Source organism: Eptesicus fuscus, chromosome 1 (assembly GCF_027574615.1).
Source record: "Eptesicus fuscus isolate TK198812 chromosome 1, DD_ASM_mEF_20220401, whole genome shotgun sequence".
Classification (NCBI taxonomy): Eukaryota; Metazoa; Chordata; class Mammalia; order Chiroptera; family Vespertilionidae; genus Eptesicus; species Eptesicus fuscus.
In genome coordinates, this window is record NC_072473.1 from 108307057 (window position 1) to 108334174 (window position 27118).

The window sequence follows — 27118 nt, forward strand, 5'->3', positions numbered from 1 at the left end:
CTGTGGTACATTTGCATCATGGAATCCTATGCAGCAGTAAAAAATGATATCTTACCCTTTGAGACAGCATGGATGGACCTGGCTAAGTGAAGTAAGCCAGTCAGAAAAAGATAAGTATCACATAATCTCACTCATATGTGGAATCTAAAGAACAAAATAAACTGATAAACAAAATAGATCCAGAGACACAGAAGCATGAAACAGACTGTTGAATTTCAAAGAGAAGCTGGGGGTAGGTGGGGCGAGATTAACCAAATAATTTATATGCATGTATACATAACCCATGGACACAGACAATGGTGTGATGAAGGCCTGGAGTAGGGGGTGGGTGTTGGCTAAAAGGGGTCAATAGGAAAAAAAGGGGGGCATCTAAAATACCTTTAACAAGAAAGATAAATTTAAAAAAAAATAAATAGGGCTGAAACTGGTTTGGCTCAGTGGATAGAGCGTCGGCCTGCGGACTGAAGGGTCCCAGGTTCGATTCCGGTCAAGGGCATGTACCTTGGTTGCGGGCACATCCCCAGTGAGGGGTGTGCAGGAGGCAACTGATCGAAGTTTCTCTCTCATCGATGTCTATAGCTCTCTCTCCCTTCCTCTCTGTAAAAAATCAATAAAATATATTAAAAAAAAAGAAATAGGGGAGCAGAAAAGAAAATAATTATAGAGCTTATTATTTTTTAGCTTATTATTTTCTATTAAATAAGATACCACACTTCTGAGAGTACATTATCCAAATGCAAATGTGTATGGCTCTTAGGAAAAGAAAGAAATTCATGGCAAATAAAAATTCAAAATTAGAATTATGTAATCAGATGCTTTTCAGAATAATCTTAGTTTAATTTTATTGAAATGGATTGTTACTTTGGTATAGCGGAAAGAATACTGGACTAAGAAGCAAGAGGCTTGCTGACATTTTTTGTTTTAATCTGGTTTCTTCCTAATTTAATAAAACAACAAACAGAACATTGCCTGGCCTAGAATAAGTACTAAAAGTTTTACATATATTTATAATTATTTTAAATCTTTATTGTTGCAAGTATTACATATGTCCCCCTTTCCCCCCCATTGACCTCTTCTATCCTGCCCCCACCCCAGGCCTTCACCACCCTATTCATTCAGTGTAAGTGATTAATGAAAAAAGTTTGAAATTTCTTATGAATCATACAAATGTTAAATGTTACAAATAAAAATTGACAGGCAAAATGGGGGACATCTGTAATACTTTCAACAACAATGATAATAAAAAATGTTTAAAGCTCCTTTCAGCTCAGTAAAAAACAACACTGTTATGAGCTATATGCATGCTATGAAATGTATGGACATAAAGTAGCATGATGATCTGCGGGGAAGCACTTGGTTGGAAAGTCTGTAAGAAGGATTCTTTGAAAGATCAGAGGTCTCTAGGGGGACCTTGCCAAAGGCCGCAGACCCTGCCTTGACTTTTCCAAACAAGTCTGAGCCCCCAGGTGTTTTGCTTGAATCTTTATATTTAGACTTCAAAATGTCCTTGCTTAAAGGACACTACAGACGCATGTGTCTTCTCAAGGATGCTTACCCTGCTGATAGTATCTAATAGTTAATTTCAGTTCAAGCTGTTGTTACAATAAAAGCCTAATGAGGCAGGTGAATAAGGCTGTTTGGTTGCTATAGCCAAGCAGTCCCTTAGCCCTCTCTTTCACAGAAACAATGTGTCAGAGTAATCATTCTTCCATTGTTCAGGGTCTGCCAGTTAGTCCTGGCAAGAATTATCTAGGAGAGTGTATGAATTATGACTTTTTTTTAACTGACAGTATTTTTTTGCTTTAAAAAAAAAACTTTACTGTTGAGAGTATTGCAGATGTCCCCCTTTCCCCCCAATTACCCCCTTCCAACCAGTTCCTGCCCCATCCCAGGCCTTTACCACTCTATAGTCTGTTGTCCATAGGTAAGATCTTTGGTTAATCTCTTCCCACCCCTCCCCCCTTCCCTCTGAGATTCATCAGTCTGTTCCATGCTTCTATGCCTCTGGTTCTGTTTTATTCACCAGATTATTTTGTTCATTAGATTTCTTGTTAATTTATTTTAATTTTTAGATTTGATTGTTGATAGATATGTATTTAGTGCCATTTTATTGTCTGTATTTCTTCTTCCCTTCTCCTCCTCCTCTTCCTCCTGTTCCTTCTCCTTCTCCTCTTCCTCTTCCTCTTCTTAAAGAATACCCTTAACATTTCATGTATTACTGTGTTTTTTTTTCTTTTCTTCTTTTTAATATATTTTATTGATTTTTTACAGAGAGGAAAGGAGAGGGACAGAGAGCTAGAAACATCGATGAGAGAAAAACATCGATCAGCTGCCTCCTGCATGCCCCCACTGGGGATGTGCCCATAACCAAGGAATGTGCTCTTGACCAGAATCGAACCTGGGACCTTTCAGTTCGCAGGCCGATGCTCTATCCACTGAGCTAAACAAGTTTCTGCGTATTACTGGTTTGGTGGTGGTAAACTCCTTTAGCTTTTTCTTGTCTGTGAAGCTATTTATCTAACCCTCAATTCTTGTAGGTCCTTGCTATTCATCACTTTGATATTTCTTGCCACTCCCTTTTGGCCTGCAAAGTTTCTGTTGAGAAATCAACTAATAGTTGTAGGCACTTCCTTGTAGGTAACTGCTTTTCTCTTGCTGCTTTTAAGATTCTTTGTCTTTAACCCTTGTCATTTTAATTATGTTGTCTCTTGGTGTGGGCCTCTTTGGGTTCCTCTTGTTTGGACTTCCTAGACTTGTAAGTCTGTTTCTTTCACCAGGTAGAGGAAGTTTTCTGTCATTATTTCTTCAAATAGGTTTTTAATAGCTTGCTCGCTCTCTTCTCCTTCTGGCACTCCCATAATGTGAATGTTGGTATGCTTGAAGTTGCCCTAGATCAGTGATGGCGAACCTATGACACGCGTGTCAGCACTGACACGTGTAGCCATTTCTGATGACACGTGGCCGCTGAGGCGGCCGCATGCCGAGGATGAAACATTTGCTGCTCCTGAGGATGAAACATTTGCGAAATAATGTTTTTTCCTCAAAGTGACGCACTACCCGAGTTATGCTCAGTTTTTTGGCGAAGTTTGACACACCAAGCTCAAAAGGTTGCCCATCACTGCCCTAGATGCTCCTTACACTAGCTTCATATTTTTGGATTCTTTTTATTTTTGTTCTTCTGATTGGTTGTTTTTTGCTTCCTTGTATCCCAAATCAAATCCCATTGATTTGATTCTCTGAATTCTCTACTTTACTGTTGAGTCCCTGTAAATTATTCTTTATTTCAGTTAGTGAATGCGTGATTTCTGACTGGTCTTTTTTATGTCTTTGACATTCTTACTAAGATCCTTGAAAGTCTCACTAAGTTCCTTGAAGCTCTCATTAAGATCGTTGAGTAATCTTATAACCATTGTTTTGAACTCTGTATCCAGTAGTTTGCTTGTTTCCATTTCTTTCATTTGTGACATGTTTCTTTGTCTCTGCATTTTGGCCGCTAACCTGTGTTTGTTACTATGTATTAGGTAGAGCTGTTATGTTTCCTGGAGTTGGTAGAGTGGCCTTTTGTAGTACATGTCCTATAGGTCCCAGTGGCTCAGCCTCCCCAGTCACCTGAGCTGGGCACTCTAGGTGTGCCCTTGTGTGGGCTGTGAGCTCTGTCTTGTAGTTGAGCCTTGATTGCTGTTGGCCTCTCTGGGAGCAGTTGACATTCAGGTCAATTGGTTTTGAGGACCAGCTTCAACTACAGTGGAAGAGCTGCTGTGCAGGAGGCAAAGCCCAGCTGTGGAGCAAAGCAGGCTGGTACTGGTGCCAGGTCTTGGGCCTTTTAGTGATAGGTTTGGGGCATGCTGTCACCAGCTGCAGCTTGTTTGACAGATTTTAGCAAAATCTGAAGCCTGAGCCAGGACAGACCATTCATATGGAAAAGCTGTTGCAAACAGCTTGGGTGGGGCTGTAAATTGGGTTGGGTGGGATCTCAGGGAATCCCCAGGGTGGAGCAAACAGTGTGCTCTAGGCTGGTTGAGACTCAGCTATGGATGCCAGTCAGCCCTGCAACAGGGGAGGTTCCAGACCAGGAACAATTACCCTTGCTGCACCCCTGTCTGGGAGAAAGCCACCTCCGAGTTTCTGTCCTGATGCCAAACAATGGACCATGTAAGTTCGTGTGATGGCCCTTTAAGAGGAGCACCTGGGTCTCCAGCAGCCTCCTTGTCATTCAACCACAATCTCTGCTGGGTTTTACTGCCCAAAGTTACGGGGACTTCTCTTCCTAGCTCTGGAACCCTGGGCTGGGGGGGACTGGGGTGGGGTTTGGACCCCTTACTCCTCAAAGGCAGCCTCCACACAATCTCCCTCCCAATTAAAAAACAACACACTTGGGTGTTGGCTGGGCTAACCTGTTCCATGCCTCCACCCCTCCTACCTTCCTACGAATCTCAGTGTGCTTTCTTCTTTACTTTTCTAGTTGTGTGACTTCCATTCAGTTAGCTTTCAGGCAGTTCTTTTTTTGTTTATTTAATCTTTTTTATTCAGGCTGTTCTGAATGATGGCTGTTCTGTATATTAGTTGTAATTTTGATGTGGCTGTGGGAGGCATTGAGTACAGGCATTTACCTACCCTGCCATCTTGGTTCTCCTGGCAGTATTTTTAGATGCTTTTTAGGTAAAGAGAGAGGAAGGGAGAGAGAGAAAGAAACATCGATTTTTGTTTCACTTATTTATGCATTCATTGGTTGACTCTTGTATGTAGCTCGACCAGGGATGGAACTGCAACTTTGGTGTATGGGGACTGAGCTACCCGGCCAGGGCCTTGATTAGGACCTTTTTAACATTCTTTCTTACCTTCATGTTTCTGCATCTTTGCTTATGCTGTTCCCTCAGTCAGAATACCCTCTGTACCTATCCCCAACCCCTACCCCTAGCATAGAAGTGTGTATCCTTTTCTTTAAGAACTACCTCAAGTGCTATCTCCTGGCCTCTCTTCCAAGTAGAATTATTCATGTACTAGTAGTCTTCTAATCCCCTAGTACTTAATATACAATAGTATGCATTATAATAGAGGCAGCTTTAATATTTATTTTATCAGTGAGACTTGAGTTTCTTGAGGACAAGGCCTGTGCATTATTTATCTTTGTATCTTTGTGCAGCTCCTGACATAGTGCCAGGCCTATATATAATAGGCATTCAGCTGAAAGAAAAGGATAAAAATTTGCATGCATGACTATACAGTATCCTATTTGATAAAAGTGGTAAAGGCTTAAATCAGAATCACAGCATGTGCACTCTAATAGCCGGTAAAACAACAAAAAAAAATTAATCATTTGTTATATTTACTTTGAATATATGAGAACTTGAAAGCAAACTATTAAATACTTATCACTTATTTTAAATGTCTGATCTACAGGGTGAAAATCAGGTATTTTCTGTGATTGTATGGTTTAGCTTTTGTATTTTATTTGAAAAAGTCACACAGGGTACTAGCTAAGTAATGTTGTTTCTTGAAATTAGATTAGGAGACAAATACAGAAACATTGCACTTATCAATCAGACTTATGCCAGTTACAACTGTCTGGAACATATTCAACAACCCCCGAAGGAATCCAGAAAGGTCTTTAAAGTTGGAAGAAGAAAATAGCTCTCAAAAAGTCTGTGCACTTGATGTGGAGGGGCGCGGGAGGCACAGTGCCACTCACATACCAAGACCTACTTACTGACTTTGAAATTTCATAGAAAACTCCATGGACAGTTTGGATATTCAACTTCCCTCCCAGACATTTTTGCTTATCTTCGGTTTTGGTAGAAAAAAAGATTGAAATAACTCTGCCATCCATGCTTCCTGAAGGCACTATAGTATTGTTGAGATGAGTATGAAAATTATTCTCAAGTTTTTCTTCCATAAACCATGGAAACTTGCTTTGTTCTATATATTTCTTGTTCTATATTTTTTTAGTCTTTAAGAATTCTGAGTGGCTCATATAAGATTGGTGGAGGGAATACTTACTTTATTTAAAAAATCTGAAATTTAAAAAGAGTGATGTCTCTTTGATCTCATCTCTTTGAAAGGGGGCGATTAAATTGAGGTACAAAGCCTTTATTCCCTCATTCAGGTATTAATGTTATTTGTCGTAGGTTGAAACCTTGAATGTGAAAGGAACATGTATAAATTTCTTTGCTGAGTTAGCTAAAAGCTGTATAAGTAAGCCTAGAGGAAAAGTCAAAAGGCTTGTTTAAATTATTTGGGGGTCTCTTTTAATGCACGCTAAACATGCTTTTTCATGGTGGGACAACAAATGAAAACAGGTATCATTCAGTTTTCTTTCTCTCTTCTCTTTCTAGATTGCCAAAATGCTTTGGAATTTTTAACTGACTTTAAAGAAAGTCCAAAATAGAGTCAAGACTGTGAAAACAGAAGCTGCAGCAAGGGGGATTCAGTGCCAATGCATCAACAAAAAAGACAGCTAGAGTTAGTGCAAGGAAATCTTCCTGTTTTTGTGTTTCCCACAGAGCTAATATTTTATGCAGATGACCAGTCAACACATAAGCAAGTGTTGACTTTATATAATCCCTATGAGTTTGCCTTAAAGTTCAAAGGTGAGTCTCCTAGGTCTATTTGATGGCTTTAACTAGTCCCTACTAATTTTTTTACTTGTAGAAACTAATGTTTTTAAAAAACACTAATGGTCATTGTGACTTTTTCTTTCAGTTTTGTGTACTACTCCAAATAAGTATGTTGTCGTTGATGCTGCAGGTGCAGTAAAGCCTCAGTGTTGTGTGGATATGTAAGTCCCAATCACTTCCTGGTAACATGTTTTAAATGTGTTAATACTTATATGTTTAACTTGAAAAGGTTTTTTCTTGAAGCTATTCCCACATAGGCATTTATTATACTTTGATTTTTTTGCTGAAAGTTTTAGTCTATCAAAATTCTTGGGGAGGTAGTAAAGGGTAAAGGGAGTGAAATATATGGTAATGGAAGAAAATTTGACTTTGGGTGGTGCTCACACAATGCAGTACACAGTTGAGGTATTATAGAATTATACACTTGAAACCTATATAATTTTATTAACCAATGTCAAACCAATAAGTTGAATTAAAAATAAAAATAAATTCTTGCTAAGTTACTAATGGATTCTAAATAAGTCAAACAAATACTTAATAATATTTCATTATGTTAGTACTGATGTATGTTAATATTTCTGTGAACATTTCCTCATTGTTGTGCTTTTAGTTATAATGGACATTTATGAAGGTAAAGTTTTAACTTATTCCTTTAAATTTCTCTAGCTATAATAAGAAATTCAACTTTCTTTGGAACATCTTGCTATTATAGTGAAATTTGGGAAAAATAATACTACTACACTCTCAGGACAACAGTAATATAAGTTCATCCAAAATGATTCAGCTAATAAGCTTTGAAGTTAATCTATATAAACAGGAAGCAAGTGCATAACTACTCATCTATAAAAGGTTATCTGAGCTCTTCTAGATAATTTCTTCTTAGAGTGCCAGATAAATGACTGTTTGTTCAGGCTGTTCATACTTAATTTTCACTTTAGAACTGGTGATGACCAGATGGATCCATTGAACAGCCCTTAATTTAAGCCACCCAGTAAACTGTATTTGTTTAAATTTTCTGGGAGAATGAGAAGCAGAAGTCTTTTCTTTTTAATAGACTTACAACATTAAAATGATGTATCTTTAAGAATGTGTTTTTGCACATTTCTTTTTATTTTCATTCAGTACAAAATAAGCAAGGACTATTCCAAAGAAATGTAGTTTCTAGCCAAATAAATGTGTTACCTTTGACCTAGTTATTCTGTGTTCCTTATTAAGAACAAAGTAAAATATATAGAATTTCAGATAATTCATAAAAATTGAAGTGCTTTATACTCTTTTCAGAGAGATACAGAAGTGTATTGTTAGCCTTCTGTTGGATTGGTCAGACTGGATTACTCATGCAAATGCTTATTTTTATCTGCATTCATGGATTTTAGATTTTAAGTCTAGGGTGAGGTTTGTAAAATGTGTTAATATTTTTGAATAAGTGGCAATAGAAAATTTATGAGACTTTTGTGGAGGAAGAAACAATTTCATATATCTTATTTAGTAAATATTACTATATTCAGATATCCAGAAAAAAAGTCATTGCCAAAAGGAATTTTCTTTGCCCACAACTTGGGCATGTGCCCTTGACTGGAATCGAACCTGGGACCCTTCAGTTCGCAGGCCAGTGCTCTATCCACTGAGCCAAACCAGCTAGAGCTGCCCATCATATTTTACTTTTATTCTCTATTTTAGAGTATGTGCTTTCATAAAATATTTCAGCAGTACCTATTTCCTTTTGGGTTATACTGTGATTTTTTAAAAAGCCTCATTAGCAAATCTCTGTATTTGAATACTTGGTTATAATCAGTTAATATTATTTTAATGTATGAAATCTCTTGCTGAATTCTGTTTGACAGCCCCCCTGAAACCTAAACAGCATTTGTTATTTTTTAATGTTTTCAGTGTGATTCGTCATAGAGATGTTCGATCCTGTCACTATGGAGTAATAGACAAATTCCGTCTCCAAGTTTCCGAACAAAGCCAGAGAAAGGCTTTAGGAAGGAAAGAGGTTGTGGCTACTCTTCTCCCTTCTGCAAAAGAGCAACAAAAGGAAGAAGAGGAAAAAAGAATAAAGGAACCATTAAGTGATAGCTTATTTTTTGAGCAGTCTTTTCAACCAGGTAATTTTGGGTTGTTTTAAAGCTCTTTTGAGGTCTTACACATTTCTAACTTTAAAATAGTCAGGGAGCTAAGAATAATTACTAGAAAAATAATGTGTTGCTTTAAAACTAATCAACTACTTTTGAAACAGAACCTAGAGATCAGGTACCTAAAATTGAGCTGAGGCCTAGAGCTGGATTTTCAGAGGAGAGGACTAGAGGATGCTGTAAGGAGAAGGCAAATGTTCCCATAATATTTAAATCTATAAAACCTGAGAATGCAGGCACTGTACTTTATAATGCTATCATAATTTGGCAATTGTTTCTGTGACTTTTCTATATCCTTTCTCATTTAATTAGTTTAAAGAAGGAGAGAGAGATTGTGTTTGGCAATAGGCCAAGCTTGGTGCACTGTTTATATTATTTTTGAAAAAAAAGTCATTAAAGTTGAAGTTAATTAAACTAAGTAGATTATAATATCCCCTGTGGGCTATTGATTCAATCCCTCTCTATTCCCCATTTTCTTCCAGCTTAGATATATAGAAGTGTTATGATATATTAGAGGCCCGGTGCATGATTGAATCATGCACGTGTAGGGTCCCCTACACGCTGTTGCTTTCGATCGCGGGGGAGCTGGGTGCCTGTCTGCTGGTGCCGGAGCAGACAGGCACCCAGTTCCCCCGCTTTTGATGGTCCCCGGCTGGATGTGAGCTCGCTGCCCCAGAGGCCCCTTCTGTGCCGCAGCACAGCCATGGCGCAGACGCTGAGCTCGAGCCGCCGCTGGCGACGCGAGCTCAGCGTCCCACTGGCCCAATCGGCTACCCCAGCCACCCCGAGTCCCGCCCCCTGTGCCTCCCACTGGCCCAATCATGGGCGTAGCGGAGTGATGGTAATTTACATATTACCTTTTATTAGGTAGGATTCTTTCAACATTGACAGTATCCTCATCTTCAACTCTTTGGACATCTTTCCCTCTCCTTCTTAATTTTTCATTATCTCCCTCCAACCCCATTAAAAGAGGAGGTAGATAAATTTTCCATAGAAAATCATGGGAACTTTTTGATAGTGATATATAAATGTGATAGCAGCTACCCTTGAAATTGTCACATAAAGTCTACTTGTCATGATATTAATTCATAGATTCCCTATCAGTCTGTTCATCTTAGCATGTTTATTTTGATAACACAGGGAGTAATGCCTCTTTGATTTACTGTAGGCAAGGCTTCTCAGTCCATGTAGGGAGTGCCCAGATTTCCTGGTGATAACAAAACTAGGGACTGGGGAGTAGCTAGTAGATTGATTTCTTCTTAGCAACTGTTATTGATTGACAGGACCAGCTTTTCTTATTTTGAAGCTGAAAGAGACCCTTTGTCAAATGCCACTTTAACCTTAGATCAATATTAAGTTGACTTATAAATATTTATGATATTCAAGATTCCCCTTTCACAATGCTTTCTCTAGAACAAGAAAGGCCATAAAATGAACATTTGTTTTTTATGTTAAATTCATAATTTAAGTTAACTGTCACAATATTTTTAATTTAATTAAAAAAGGCCCGCTGCTTGTGGCTATAGACGCTTATGGCATTCAAATGTTTAAAAAAGTGATCATTGGAACTCATTTGTATTTAACAGACCAGTTTAATAGCCAAGAATAAGAGTTAAAAGTTTAGTTATATTTTTATCCTCTTTTATTTTTATTTTTAAATATATTTTTATTGATTTCAGAGAGGAAGGGAGAGGGAGAGAGAGATAGAAACATCAATAATAAGATAGAATCATTGATTGGCTGCCTCCTGCACGCCCTCTACTGGAGATCGAGCCCACAACCTGGGCATGTGCACTTGACCGGAATCGAACCTGGGACCCTTCAGTCCGCAGGCTGATGCTTTATCCACTGAGGCAAACCAGTTAGGGCTATCCTCTTTTATTTTTAAGTGTATGAGAATTCAGGTGAAAAATTATCCTGAAAGGCTAAATAATTACAATGTATATTAATTGAGCATTTTGTTCTTACTTTATTTTTATATTGAATCTTTGGTATCTGAAATATATTAAAGTATTCTTCTAATTGTAAAATTGGAGTAGATAAATAAATGAAATTAGGTGATACTGGAATAACACGTGGTGATCTCTGTTTTGAAAAAAAAAAATCCATGTCAGGAAGCTCAGTGAAAGCAAGGCCTCTTATTTGTCTGGTGTTCCATTATGTCCTCGGCACAGAATAAAATTGTCCTTCTGTACCCAAGGATGACTGGCTCCAGAACCCCCGCCCCCCAAATACTAAAATCAACAGTTGCTTAAGTGTCTTATTTGGCCCTTCGTATCATGGGTTCCCCATCCTCCAACTGCAAATCAATGGTTTGTTGAATCTGTGGCTGACTATAGCTTTACTGAACTTCTTCTTTGGTAGGGTCTGTTGGTTGGCTTTCTTTATCTTACAAGGTTTCCACTGCTATGGACACTCTAGAGCAAGGGCAATATGTTTCTAATAGGGAATTGAGTAAAGTTTTCTTCTTTAATAGAGTGTAATGGTGACTGATTTAGTCTATGTTGACAAAGTGCTATTTTAAACTTCTGTTTATTTTTTTAATACAGTCATGTGTCACTCAATCACTGGGATACATTCTGAGAAATGTGACATTAGTCAATTTTGTTGTTCAAACATCATAGAGTGCACTTACACAAACCTACATAGTATAGTCTACTACACACCTAGGCTATATGGTATTGCCTATTGCTTCTAGGCTACAAACCTGTGTAGCATGTTAATGCACAGAACAACACAAGATTAAATCAAGCACAAGAGAAAATGATGCAATCAAGAGACATGGAAAACATAAGACCTGTGAGGCTGCTGTTGCCTACATAACATGGCATACTATTTTACAGCAAACTCTAGAGTAGAAAGAGTATACTATAAAATAATGATAAAAATTATATGTAGTATAGTAAATACAGAAGCCAGTAACATCATCTTTTACTATTATTATCAAGAATTATGTGCTGTACGTAATTATATGTGCTGTACTTTTATACAAATGGTAGCTCAGTAGGTTTGTTTATACCAGCAGCACCAAAAACGTGTGAGTAATGTGTTGTGCTATGACACTGTGATGGCTACAATATCACTAGGTGATAAAAATTATTCAGTTCCATTATAATCTTATGGAACTACAGTTGTATATGCAGTCTGTAGTTGACCAAAACATCAGATTTGGCACATGACTATAGTGAATTATGTGTGATTTCCTGTATATAGGATTCTCAGGTTTCCCATTAAGTTTTTCTGAACTAAATTTTTTAAAATATTTTTATTGATTCCAGAGGGGAAGGGAGAGGGAGAGAGAGACAAAACATCAATGATGAGAATCATTGATCGACTGCCTCCTGCACGCCTCACACTGGAGATTGAGCCCACAGCTCAGGCATGTGCCCTTGACCGGAATTGAACCTGGGACCCTTCAGTCTGCAAGCCAATGCTCTATCCAAACTGGCTAGGACTGAACTAAAATTTTGAAACAAATTGAGATTGTTTTCTGAGAGGTTTTGAAGTGGTATTATTTTTTTCATGTCTTTAGCTGGGAAAGTGTTTATTAGACATGTTATCAATACAACAATTTTGTGAGGCTCTTTGAGCTAGCTGGAAAATGGTCAACGGCTATGCTCATGAAAGATTCGGATTTTTAAATGTATTGTAAAGCAGTAAAAATGAGATTTATTTTCTCAAATTTATTGTCTAAAAACATATGGCGATAAAGTTTAAAAAGGAAGCAGCCCTTGTAATCCCATACACTTCACAAATATGCTGATTAAATGTTCCATGTTACTTTCTAGGACTTGTGTATGCACATAAATATAATCATGTATATATTAATTTAGAAATTTAACTAAAGGAAACCCACAAAGCATACTTTTACATAATACTACAGCCCAGGTTATTAAAAAGATGCAGCTGAATCTTAGTGGGTTTGTCTTAATTACATTACTAATGAACTATGTCTTTGCAATGTTTGAGTCAGTGCACTCTGGCTTATTTTCTTAAGCCTCTATGCTCTGGCTTAAGAAAATTAGGCTCCTTATTATTATTTATAATAATAAATGGTTGAAAAGGATATAAATGTCTATCAGTTGGGGATTGATTAAATTATAAATGTTTATGAGATGGGATGCCAGGCAAGTATATACAAGGTTCTAATTTACATATTAACATAGAAAGAGGTTCAAATATACTCCCAAGTGAGAAAAAACAGGTATAGAACAGTATATTATAGTATAATATTATAACAGTGTAGTATAGTCTCATTTATGTAAAAATTATTTTACATGTTTATAGGGGCATTAATAAAATCCAAAAGGATCTGTAGTAAGCTGCAAATAGTGTTCTTTTCAGGAAGATGAGATTACATAGGAACTTTTATGATTTCTGTATCTCTATAAAATTTTTACAACAATCATAAAAAGAACTATTTCCTGCCCAGGTGGAGTGGCTCAGTTGCTTGAGCATCATCCTGTGCACCAAAAGATTGCCAGTTTGATTCCTGGTCAGGGCACATACCTGGGTTGTGGGTTCCATCCCCAATGGGGCACTTACTGAAGGCAACTGATCTCTCTCTCTCTCTCTCTCTCTCTCTCTCTCTCTCTCTCTCTCTCTTTCTCTCAGCATGTCTTCAGGTGAGGATTTAAAAAAAGAGAGCTATTTCCATTTTGAAAAACTTCAAGCATTTATGCAAATGTTCTTTTCCCCCACCAAATGTCCCCTTCTTTATCCCCCTACCCTCCACCACTCGATTCCTGCCCCGCTCCAGGCTCTAGGCCTTCACCACTCATGTCTATGTTCATGGGCAAGTTTTTAGGTATTAATGCTATTATTTCACCTCAAACAGTAATCACTATAAAATTTGAATTTGTTTTCATCTACCTGGTTTTGGCAATGCTCAATTAAACTTTGCACAAAAGCAAAAGTATTAATAATTTAGAAAAGATGCATTTAATAATAAAATAAACGGCATTATTTCATTAACGAAAGACAAAGATTATGTTGCTATTCCTTTTAATGAAAGGAAGGGTAGTGGGAAAAGCCAAGTAACAGAAAATGCTCTTAATGGGTTTCTTAAAAATATTGGTATGGATATTGTACACATACACCCAGAACTGTAAATAGTAAGGCCGATAATAAATGCTTTATAAATTTTATTTTATTGTGGTAAGAACACTTAACATGAGATCTACCCTGTTCACCAATATTTCAGTGTACAAAACACTATTGTTGACTATAGGTACAATGTTGTACAGCAGATCTCTAGACCATACTCATCTCACATAATTGAGACTTTATGTCCGTTGATTAGTAACTCCCATCTCAAACATCCCTAACCCCTAGCAACCACCATTCTACTCTCTGCTTCTATGACTTTGACTATTTTGACACTTCATATAAGTGGAATTTTGCAGTATTTGTCCTGTAACTGGTTTGTTTCACTTAGCATAATATTTGCCAAATATTGTTTCTGCTGCTTTCTTCTTTGCTGTAAATGGGAAGAGAGCAGAGGGCAAGAGTTTTCATAGTTAGCTTTAAAACACTCAAATAGTGCCTTTTTGCTGCCTTAACACTTTCAAAATTGGTAGCAGGATACTGTAGTTATTAGGACCAAATGTCTGGAGACCTACATGAGATACTTCTAGAAGATAGTGGAGCTCTAGTGCAGTGTGTTTCAGAAAGAAGTACACATAAGCAATCCATTAGGGTACAGGAAGAAAACATCAGAATTTCAATGTCTATTTTTAGCCCATTATTTAAAAGTTTTATATTAAGTGTAATAGGACAGTATTTGTGCATATAATTTATAAACATACACATCTGATACATGCTTGAACATGTTCTACTGATTACGGTGAGAAGAGTGTGTGGAAGGATAGTAGCCTTTCAATAGGAACCCACTACCTCACAATGCTGTTTCAACATTCCACTCTATGAGTCAGAGAAGTATAGGCTTCCAGATAAGTTCAGCAGATAGGTCCCTATGGAATGGGAGTGATGGAGAAAGAGTCAGAGAAGTTAGACAAAACCAGAATCCTGGTGAATGGTGGACAGTATATGTGAACAAACTTTTGTCTAAGTTGTTTTTGGAAGCAGCTCAGCGATTTTTGTCTTTTTTACAGAAAACAGAACTGTCTCCTCAGGACCTAGTTTACTAACTGTCTTCCTGGCAGTGGTGTGCATTGCAGCTCTGATGCTTCCTACACTGGGGGATGTGGAATCGCTGGTGCCTCTCTACCTCCACTTAAGTGTGAATCAAAAATTAGTGGCTGCTTACATCTTAGGTAAGTGTTTTAAAGATTTGGGGCATATGTGTAGGCAATATGCATGGCTTGGAGGTGGTAGTGATGGTCTTATGTATATTGGATCATGGTGGTGGTGCTGGTTTGATTTTTTTTTTTAATCAAAACATAAAAGATTGCTTTAAATATATGTTGAGGCCAAGTACATTTTAAGATTTAATTTTTTTACTCACATTTAGTTCTTTTTAGCTTATCTAGTACCTAATACTGTATTTATTCAATTATCTTATTTATACTGACTTACAATGACATAAAATATGTGTAAAATGCATATATTCCATGATAAAGCTTTTCTACTTCAAGGAATTGATCCTAGGGAAAACTTAGACAAAGTATATACAGTGATAGGGATGAACAGTGCAGTCTTGTTTAATATTGTGAACCTTTCTCTTTATTTTTATTGATTTCAGAGAGGAAGGGAGAGGGAGAGAGAGATAGAAACATCAATGATGAGAGAGAATAATTGATTGGCTGCTTCCTGTATGCCCCCCAATGGGGATCGAGCCCACAACCTGGGCATGCGCCCTGACCAGGAATCCAACCGTGACCTCCTGGTTCATAGGTTGATGCTCAACCACTGAGCCACACAGGCTGGGTAATGAACCTTTCTCTTTAAACCAGTTCCCCTTTTTCCTGTTAAGGCATTTTTTCAGTCATCCTGATTTGAAAATTTATAATTAGTTCAATGGAACATTTATTCAGTACCTGCCTAATGTGTGAAGGATTAAGGTTCTGGTGATGAATGACTCTTTGCTCAGAGTCTCTCATCTCTTCTGAGATGCCAACTCTTTTTTTTTTAAATTTAATAAATCTTTATTGTTCAGATTATTACAATTGTTCCTCTTTTTTCCCCCATAGCTCCCCTCCACCTGGTTCCCACCCCACCCTCTGCTCTTACCTCCCCCCCACTGTCCTCATCCATAGATGTACGATTTTTGTCCAGTCTCTTCCCGCACCCCCACACCCTTTTCACCCCGAGAATTGTCAGTCCGCTCCCTTTCTATGCCCCTGATTCTATTATATTCACCAGTTTATTCATCAGATTTTTATTCACTTGATTTTTAGATTTACTTGTTAATAGATTTGTATTTGTTGTTCAAATTTTTATCTTTACCTTTTTCTTCTTCCTCTTCTGAAAGAATACCTTTCAGCATTTCATATAATACTGGTTTGGCAGTGATGAACTCCTTTAGCTTTTTCTTATCTGTGAAGCTCTTTGTCTGACCTTCAATTCTGAATGATAGCTTTGCTGGGTAGAGTAATCTTGGTTGTAGGTTCTTGCTATTCATCACTTTGAATATTTCTTGCCACTCCTGTCTGGCTTGCATAGTTTCTGTTGAGAAATCAGTTGACAGTCGTATGGGTGCTCCCTTGTAGGTAACGACTGTTTTTCTCTTGCTGCTTTTAATATTCTCTCATTGTCTTTTGCTCTTGGCATTTTAATTATGATGTGTCTTGGTATGGTCCTCTTTGGATTTCTTTTGTTTGGGGTTATGTGTGCTTCCTGGACTTGTAAGTCTATTTCACCAGGTGGGGGAAGTTTTTGGTCATTATTTCTTCAAATAGGTTTTCAGTGTCTTGCTCTCTCTCTTCTTTTGGCACCCCCAGAATTCGGATGTTGGTACGCTTGAAGTTGTCCCAGAGGCTCCTTACACTATCTTCATATTTTTGGATTCTTTTTGCTTTTTGCTTTTCCGTTTGAGTGTTTTTTGCTTCTTTGTATTTCAAATCTTTGACTTGATTCTTGCCATCCTCTAGTCTGCTGTTGGATCTCTGTATATTATTCTTTATTTCAGTCAGTGTATGCTTAATTTCTAGTTGGTCCTTTTACATATCCTTGAGGGTCTTGCTAAATTTATCGGCCTTTTCTAGAAAATTCTTGAAACCTTATAACTTGGTTTTAAACTCTATATCCAGTCATTTGCTTTCCTCCATTTCTTTCATTTGTGATCTTGTTCTTTGTCTCCGCATTTTGGATGCTTCCCTGTGTTGATAGAGTGGCTTTTTTGTGCTAGGTGTCCTATAGGGCCCAGTGGCTCAGCCTCCCCAGTTACCTGAGGTGGACACTCTTGGTGCACCCCTTTGTGGGCTGTGTGTACAGTCTTATTGTAGTTAAGCCTTGTTTGTTGTTGTATCACTGGGAGGAATTGACATCCAGGTCAATTGGCTGTGAGGATCAGCTCAGCTGTGTCTACACTGGGAGAGCTACTGTGCTGGAGGCACCCTTATGAGACAAGACTTGCAAAAAGCCTCTATGCTCAGCTTGGATGGGGCGGAGTCTCAGAGCGGAGTAGACAGCATTGGTTTCCCCGTCATCCCTGCCCTAAGAGGCCCCCAGGTCTTAGTGTCCCACAGTAATCGCTGCAAGCACCTCTGAGAGAAAGCCACCCTCGAGTTTCGCCCACTGCCATACAGTCCAGTTTCTCCTCGAATGAGTCTGGGTCCCCAGAGTCTCTCCCAGAACTGGAGTTCAGTGCAGTTGGGAGCTTTTGTCTCTCTCCCGATTGAGAAAGGCAGCCATGCACTCAATTGCCCACCGTCTCCGCACGCGCGTCTCAGTACCTCTGCCTTCCGCAGCTCCTCTAAGTCTCAGTGTGCTTTTCTCTTTCCTTTTAGTTGTAGAATTTCTACTCAGCCAGCTTTCCTGTGGTTCTGGATGATGTTCGTTTTGCCTTTTAGTTGTACTTTTGAAATTGTTGTGCGAGGCAGCAGTTTAGGTGTTTACCTATGCCACCATCTTGGTTTCTCGGAGATGCCAACTCTTTTCATTATTCCTTGGTGCACTCTCTTGTTTTTTAAAAAATATTATTTTGCATTTTAGAGAGAGGAGAAGGAAGAGGGATAGAGAAATAGACACATCAATGAGAGAGGAAGTCATTGATTGGCTGCCTCCTGCATGGCTCCCACTGAGGATCAAGCCCACAACCTGGGCATGTCCCCTGACTGGGAATTGAACTGGTGACTTCTTGGTTCCTGGGTTGATGCTCAATTGCTGAGCCACACTAGCCAGGCTGATGCATTCTCTTTCTAATTTCAAAATTGTTTTCTGTATTGTCTCCCTATCTTCTGACTGTGTCCCTTCTCTTCCTATTTCTGTCTTTTCCCATTATTCTCCCCCCCCCCCCGCCCCAGAAAAAACCCATCTATTATATTGCTGTCAGATTGCTTTCCATTCTGTTTTGGTTTCACTACCAACACTCCCTGCTCAAAAACCTTCAATGTTTCCCCATAGTCCAGGAGTGGGGAACCTTTTTACTGCCAACGGACATTTGTATATTTATAACATCACTAGTGCATGAAAGTTGTGCACTCGGTGGGGGGACCCTCAGCCCGGATTGCAAGAGGGTGCAGGTCAGGCCAAGGGACCCCACCAGTGCATGATTGGGGCCGGGGAGGGTTGTGGGAGGTTGGCCAGCCTGAGAGGGACCATGGGAGGGCTACAGGATGTGTCCAGACCATCTTGCTCAGTCCTGATCGGCCAGACCCCAGCAGCAAGCTAACCTACTGGTCAGAGCGTCTGCCCCCTGGTGGTCAGTGCACATCATAGCGACTGGTTGACCGATTGTCTGCCCCCTGGTGGTGAGTGCACATCATAGCAAGCAGTTGAATGGCCTTAGCATATCATTAGCATATCACGCTTTGATTGGTTGAATGGCCGAACGGATGACCGGACACTTAGCATATTAGGCTTTTATTATATAGGATTCTTGGGCCATACAAAATTATCAGCTTAAAAATTAGCCTGTTATATATTGGTCAAACATTTAATTAAGTAACCCTAATACCTTGGCAGGGCCAGACCAAATGATTTCGAGGGCCTTATATGGTCTGCTGGCTGGATGTTCCCCACCCTTGCCATAGTATATAAAATGAAGTATAAATCTATAGTTTGGCATTTAAGACTTTCCATGCTCTGTTTGAGATCTCTCTGAGCTACTCTTGTCTAGCTGCTGCCCTACATAAATCCTTAATTAGAGTGGTTAGGTTACTTATTGATCCCTGAAAAGCTCATTGAGAGTCCTAGTCTTACTAGTATCTCCATGCCCTTGCCCTTGCCCTTCCCTCACAATGAATGTCTGCCCATCTCATTGTTCTGTATCTTTTCTGTTCATCTTTTAGGCTTATTTCAGCTTTACATTTTGGGGTATGTTTTCTGACTGCCCCAGTCCCACATTTGTGGTTTTTAACCACTCATTTGGGACTGAACATTTCATTAAATTTTTTATGGTTTTATGTATGGAATCTCTTCAATAGTACTCCACTTCTGTCTCTTTGTGGCCCTAGGGCCCTGGGATGCAAATAGGCCCACAAAGTTTTTGTTGATGAAGTCAACTGGCTTTACTGACACTTTAATGGCACATTTGCTATTATTATATAGCTGAAGTGATTAGATAAAATGGGAGGTTAAAAAATTAGCTATGTTCTGACATTAAATATATCCAGTGACTGCCCTTTGTTATAAATTGGATTTTTTCTGTATAATATCAACTAAATTCAAATTGACTTAAAGCTCTTGGTAGAGTACCTGCCTATGTGCTATATTTTATTTGCTCATTGAGGGCTAATCAATTGCTTATTGAATGGAAAATTTTGTAAAATGCATGTCTTTAACTGTTCTTCATTTTCTTTTCTTTCAGGTCTTATCACAATGGCTATATTTAGAACATGAGCAAGGAATTCAATTGACTTCTGAAGTAAATTTATCTTGAAAATATGAATGTGGACTGCCTTTTATCTCTATTTCACTCCATTAATATGCTATAAATTATTGAATGATTTACAGTGATTATAAATATATAATATATATTTTAAATTACTTTATAATTTTATTCAAAGGAATCCAGCACATTATGTTATAAACACACACACACACACACACACACACACACACACACACACACCCCAGGATGCTTCTGAGTAACACTGAGGAAATTCTTTGAAGAAATTCTTTTTATATCTAAACCTATTGTGCAGAAGACTTTCATTAAAACATTTGTTATTTTCTCATCTTTTTGCTAATTCACTTTAAATTTACTTTAATTGTTAGGCTCATGCGTCCTTCAAAGTTAGTTAAAGGCCTAAAACAGCAAATTGACTAGCCTAAAAATAAAATTACATTTATTTCCTTGCTACAAACATCAACATTACTATGTAAATTATACCTTGGCTTCTATTATAAACAGTTGCCATGGTGTTTCTGAAATAAGAGTTTTACAGTTAATCTGTGGAGGTATTTTTTAATAAAGCACAAAATATTGAGGAATCATGCTTATCCTAGGGCTCACAGAAGACAGGACATATTTAATGCATCTTCTGAATTACAGAATAGGTTGTGGTCCAGACACCAAATATGTGGGGTTATTTTAAACCTCATAAAAGTAGGCTGACCTCTCTTATTTGGTCTAAGAAATCTAAAGGAAGGTAGGCATGTGTTTAGTTAGTGGTTCACCTTGGCTTTACCTCTGGATAACAGGAGGGAAATCTATTTTTTCTCCCCAGCCCCTTGCCCGACTGTAAGAGACTAGGCCAGGTTGGGATTACCAGATACCGGATGGTTTATGTGGAGATGATTTTTCACCTTTAAACCCTAAGCCCAGTATATAAAATCCTTGATATCTGTGTCTATTTTATATCAGTCACTGAGACATTTTTAAGTTTATATTTATTATTAAAACAACTTTATGAAAAAAGTTCCTGAAGCACAAATATTTACATTTCTTTATAGCATCTTCTGATCTCTAACACATAATATGCAGTTTTAACTGTTACTGTCATACTTAGGATTTTTATCTGAGAGCACAATGCATTAAGAGTCTCAATTCTTTTTTCAGATCTTTTTACAGAATGGACTTATGCACTGCTACTGTAGTATTCTCAAAGAGTATATGTAAACACAAAATGTATGCCTGAGGTTGGTTTTAGCAGGAAACAGTTCTTTGAGTCTAACCTAAAAGCTTTTACATACACTCTTTCAGAGAAAATCCTGATTGGTTTAACCATTTGGGGGAGCATAAATCATTAAACGGATCATGTCTATATATTGTGTAATGAATGGAAAGCACATAAATGTCAATGTAATCTATTTTGAACTTTGTAAAAAAAAAAACCTGTTTGGAGGCTATCCTTGTTTCTCTGTCCATCTTAAATCCTGTGTGTGTGTGTGTGTGTGTGTGTGTGTATGGGTATGTGTGTGTATGTGATAACACATTGTAATAAAAATAAGGTACTTAAAAAAATAAAAGAAAATGGAGACACAAGTTTCACATTGATTTACACATTTTATTTGGGTTATTCTGAGGAACTCAAAAGTTTTAGCTCTCCTAATTCCTAAACTATCTCCTATTCCTGTGGGTTAAATAGAAAAAAAATGAGCAAAACATGTGAGCTTAAATATCTTAAATTTCTTAATTTACCAAAGCAGCTAATATTTTTAATTATTGAAAAAGTAACGGTCATGTGCTTAAAAACTAAAAAGGTGTATAGTGAAAAGTTACTCCTCTCCATCCCTGTCTACCTCATTCCCTGTCCACTCATCACCTTACAAGTGACCACTTTTATTAGTTTAAACATGCTATTGTATCTTTATCCAAATACATATATACTGGTATCCCCTGCTTTTGGAAAGTTTGCTTTATGCCACTGCTTTTACAAAAGTATTACTTAATACTTGTTTCCCTTAACCAAAAGATCTGAAAAGGATTTTTGCTTTTATGAAAAAGGCAACAAGCAAAAATAGTGTTCAATGTTTGTTTTGCAGTATGCACCCGGAGCAGCAAGAGTGGACCCCACCAAGCTCTTTACCTGGGAATTACACTCAGCATGTCAGCATCAAGCCGCCATAGCTTTGACCTCTGAGCATGTGTGATTTATTATCTTGCACCCATTAGCAAGATGTGTCCTAAGGTAATTGCTTCTTTGCTTTACACCATTTCAGCTTTTGAAAGGTTTCATAGGGATGCAATTCCTTAAAAGCATAAAAATGAGAATAGTTTCGGATAGTGGGGGAAACCTTATTTTTATATGCTTTTATATAAAAGCTAGAGGCCCAATGCATGAAATTCTTGCATGGGTAGGGTCCCTAGGCCTGGCCAGTGATCAGGGCCAATCTGTGGGGCAACCGGCGGGGCGATCAGGGTGCCCCCACTGGTACCCGCCTTGGCCGGCCTGGCACCACTCACTCGCTAGCCCTGCCCCCCAGCCACACCCCCACCTACCGCTGCCAGTCACCTCCCTCTGTGGGGTGACTGGCGGGGTGATTGGGGGGCCCCCACTGGCACCCACCTTGGCTGGCCTGGGGCCTGCGGGCTAGGGGAAGCTCCTGCGTTGAGCATCTGCTCCCTGGTGGTCAGTGTGCATCATAGCAACCGGTTGTTCCGCTGTTCGGTCGATTTGCATATTAGGCTTTTATTATATAGGATGGTAGCATGTTTTACATACTATACAGCACCTAGCATTTTTTTTACTTAACACTATATCAGTAATTGAACTTTCTATATGATTAATTGAAGAGTGTCTTCATTTTTTTTTATTACAGCTGCATAGTATTTTATTGTAAGGCCTGTAGCATAATGCATTTTACCAGTTCCTCCTTGATCAGTTCTATCAGCAATGCATGAGTGCCTGTTCTTTCATAGTTTCATTAGCCATGTGTCTTCCAATCTGATACATGAGGAATGGTATTTCAGTATAGTTTTAACTTTTATTAACTTATAAGTGAGGTTGAGTATATCTTTTCATAGACTAATTTATTTGCATCCTTTGTCCCCCAACCCCTGCTTTCTGGTGGGTGGGTGAGTTTTTTTCTTATTGACTTGTAGGAGCTATTTGTGATATGAGTTGCATATATTTCCTTTCAGTTTATAATTTTCTCTTGTCTTAGCTTATGGTGTCTTTAGCATGCAAAATTTATTCTGGGGTAGTTGAATTTATTAATCTTTTATGACTTCTGTGTTTTTAATCATAGAAAACCCTACCCCACTCCAAGGTTACATGGATACATGTATGTATACAAACAAACACAAGTTAGGAGATTTAATAATATAATAGAAAAAAAAAACTAAACTAAAAAGCCTTAGGTTTAATCTTTAAAAAGTCTCAAAACCTTTAAACTATAAGATACTCCTGGTAAACACAAAACTAGACTTGAACAAGTGGAAGACATCTGGGATATTCTTGGATATGTATATTCTTGACATCATAAAAATTTCCTTTATTTTTAAGTTATATAAATTTAACGTGATTCCAATAAGAATACCAAGGGTTTTTTTTGTGTTGTTTTTTTTTTTTACCTAGGTAAGTTCATTCTAGAATTCATATGGAGAAATAGGCATAGCTATGAAAACGCTTCAAAAGAAGAGTAAAGGGGGAAATTTTCCCAATATTAAAATATATAACCCCAAAATTCCAACAGTGTGGTATTTGCCCATGAATAGACCAATGGAAAAGAATCAGAAGTACAGAAACAGATGCAAATACATCCAGGAATTTAGTATATGATAAAGGTATCATCTCAAAATAGTGGTCAATAAATAGCATGAAATCAACTAGATGGACATCTAGGGGGAAAAAAGGAAGTGGGATTGATGCATTCCACCAGAATAAACTCCAAAAGAAATAAAAATTTAAGTGTAAAAAACAAAACAATAAAAGTGCTAGCCAACAATGTGGCATCATTAATTCCCATATAATCTTGGAAGAGGTTAATTCTTGATGACTCAGTAGCAGTATTTCATATCAGTTACTAAATTTGTAACTAGTGTTTCCCCTTGGCAGTTGTTTTTCTTCTCTGCTGAATGTGATTTCCCAGTTTTATAAAAGGGCCTCCACAAAAATTAATTGCCAAAGTAGATTCCTAGAATCATAAAACTTGGATCTTCCTATTAGAGATTACTTAATTCAATTCACTAAGTCTTGCCCTTTAATTCAAAACAATGCTGCATTTTTGACAGGCTGTAATCAGCAAGAACTGGGTGCCTGGCAAGTGATCATACACTGTGTATCTGCACTGTCTAGATTACAATTCACAGTTGAATGTATGGTGGTGTTGGGGAAGGGCAGAAAAGAAAATGGAACTTAGACAGCCTTTGATCCAATTCCATGCTGAAATGCATGGCATACCCTACAAATGTAGGAGTTGGGGGTACCTGAGCTGGATTTTAAAGGGTGGGTTTGACTCATATATGGAAAAGAGTTGGCTTCATAAGAAAAGGCAAGGATGCATGTGCCACAACATAGAGTTGTTTTGAAATAGTTTCTAGGGAGATATTTGAGACTGCAATGTATGCGCCATTATTACCTGTCTACCAGAAAGAAAACTTTTTCCTGCCATGATTAAAAGGGAGGAACATAGGGTATTGAGGAAAGAACCAAGCTTACTAAGGGGCCATAAGTATTACAAAGGTTAATCAAGGATAAGGTAAAGAGGTAGTTTTCATTATGAAAGCAATTATGATTCATCCTAAAAAGGATCTAGCAACTAGGCACTGTACACCAAGAGCCATGGCAATAGCTATAATTATCTGTAACTGCAGGTGTTTCTGCCGCCTCAAGATTGTTAGGCCTCCACAATTCTGCTACCTGAGTCCACTTCAAAAGGAGTTATACAAAGTCAGCATGTAAAGTTTCAGGTTTCTAGACGGGATTCTGGAAATGAGTGTCTCCTAGATATTTCATTCACCAAACAATTGAGTGGAAAAACTATATAGCAGCTGCCCAGAAGACACCTCCAGGATTTCAACATGAAAACAAAATAGAATGCTGAGGTTTCAAAACTTTGCTATTATGAAAGAGATTGAAGATTTCAAGTAGCATCTAAAGCCCTGACATTTTGAGAGAACATGCCTAAAGGGAACAAGCCTACCTAATAAAAGAGTAATATGCAAATTGACCCTAACTCCACCACGCCCACAAGCCAATCAGGAGCAAATACGCAAATAAACCCAACCAAGATGGCTACAGCCACAGAGAGCAGGAGGGAGGCTTGGGTTTCCCAGGCAACAGAGGAAGCCAAGCTTTCTGCCTGCCATTGCAGGCCTAAGCCTCCACTCAAGGCTACAAAGTTTCAATTATAGAAGGTAAACAAATCCAAAAAGAAATGGTGGCAGCTACGGAGCTGGAAAGAGCAGGAGGCAAGGGTTTCCCCCAGCAATGGAAGAAGCAAAGCTTTCCGCACACCCTGGCCGGCCCAGGCCTCCGCTTAAGGCTACAAAGTTTCAATTATAGAAGGTACAAAAACCCCAAAAGAAATGGCTGCCGGCCACAGAGCGAGCAGGAGGCTTGGCTCCACTCCAGGCAACAAAGTTTCAATTGTATAAGGTAAATAAATTCCAGATACCAGGGCCTCCTCTTGGGTCGACAGGGGGCGTGGCTGGCCTGCAAACCACCACAGGCCCCTGGCTCAGGCCATCCCATGCCCCAAGGGAACCCCCACCCTGATCCGGGACACCCTTCAGGACAAACCAGCTGGCCCCCACCCGTGCACCAAGCCTCTATCCTATCTAATAAAAGAGTAATATGCAGATTGACCATCACTCCAACACACAAGATGGCTGCCCCCATGTGGTCAAAGATCCTGCCCCCATGTGGACACAAGATCGCCACCACAAGATGGCCAGCAGGGGAGGGCAGTTGGGAGGCACCAGGCCTACAAGGGAGGGCAGTTGAGAGGGACCAGGCCTGCAAGGGAGGGCAGTTGGAGGCAATCAACCCTGCAGGGGAGGGCAGTTAGGGGTGACCCGGCCGGCAGAGGAGGGGGCAAACAGGCTGGCAGGGGAGCAGTTAGGCATCAATCGGGCTGGCATCGGAGTGGTTAGGGGGTGATCAGGCTGGCAGGCAGAAGCGGTTAGGGGCAATCAGGAAGGCAGGCAGACAAGCAGTTGGGAGCCAGCAGTCCTGGATTGTGAGAGGGCAGTCGGACATTCCTCGAGGGGTCCCAGATTGGAGAGGGTGCAGGCTGGGCTGAGGGACACCCCCCCCCCCGTGCACGAATTTCATGCACTGGGCCTCTAGTTTATAATAATTAGAGGGAGGGTGATACTGGGACCATGCAGCTACACTAGAAGATTCTCTACAGAGCCTAGCTGTATTATCTCAGTAGCAGAATGTCAAGTTAGTGATTATTTCATCAGGAAAATATTTGCTACACCTATAGTCTGGAAGTGATAAACAACATACCAGAGCAGAACATTACTCTCCAGGATTAAGTACCAAACAAAATGACAAAGAGTTGACCCAAACTTTGAGATGAAGCCTTGTCCAGTTACCACATCAAAGACCCTTTAAATAAGTCATAGGCAGAAAAAGAAAGGAATAATTCGGACACTGGTTTGGAGACGCTTTATATAACCAAGAGAAAAAAACATGCAAATAGATTAAACCTAATCTGGCTGTTTCCTTTATTTTGTTCATTTAGTTTCTCTCTGATTTGCCCCTGTCACTTGGTTAATCAAAACCTGTCCAAAAATTTAAAGTGACACCTACACTGGGCTATGTTAGCTCAGTACCCAATAAAAACTGAGTCCAGTAGGAAGATGATGAGGGGAATGTCCAGTCCACTAAATGCATTTTTCTATTAGCTGAGTGATTGCTTTGTGAATCACAGACTTAATGAAACCACAAGCCGGGAAGTTTAGGATGTGATCCAGGTAGGTGGGGAAAAGCTATGATTCAATAAATAAGATTATTTCATGAGCTTGTAGACAGATTTTAGTCCACCAAGGTAGAGAAAAACAATGCAAAATCCATCTTGACAAACTGAAGTGTGAGCTGTGCTAATGGTAAGGGGAAAATGTGCTAAATCCTGGGATGGATGGATAAATTACTTTTACACAATCATGTCATAGGAGGCAAGGTTAGGAATGGATTTATTTAGGGAATTGAAATGAAACCTCTCTCCTAATGATCAGGTTTTTGGAGCTAATCACTGTATACTAGGTAAACTGTATCTTCTGTTTTCAGGCTGTTAGGAAACAGGTGTTTTCTGTTTGTGGGATTTTTTTTCTTAATAGATTTTATTACTTAGAACAGTTTTGGGCTCACAGCAAAGTTGAGCAGAAACTAGAGAGTTCCCATATACCGC

General features: G+C 38.8%; 1 protein-coding gene across 3 annotated transcripts in view; it reads left to right on the top strand.

Annotated features, from left to right (window-relative positions):
• Window positions 1-21830, top strand: part of MOSPD1 (motile sperm domain containing 1) — a 32373-nt gene extending 10543 nt beyond the window's left edge. The window contains exons 2-7 of one of the 3 annotated variants that reach the window (XM_028133207.2): window positions 6333-6587; window positions 6700-6775; window positions 8505-8722; window positions 14863-15024; window positions 19680-19736; window positions 21800-21830. In XM_028133207.2, coding sequence (XP_027989008.1) covers window positions 6434-6587; window positions 6700-6775; window positions 8505-8722; window positions 14863-15024; window positions 19680-19711 — 642 coding nt within the window. In that variant the 5' untranslated portion in view covers window positions 6333-6433 and the 3' untranslated portion in view covers window positions 19712-19736; window positions 21800-21830. Of the gene's footprint in view, window positions 1-5747; window positions 5862-6332; window positions 6588-6699; window positions 6776-8504; window positions 8723-14862; window positions 15025-19679; window positions 19920-21799 lie in introns of those variants that run through there. The other 2 variants (XM_054729055.1, XM_008156940.3) reach the window with 2 other exon arrangements.
• The last annotated feature ends 5288 nt before the right edge of the window (window positions 21831-27118 follow it).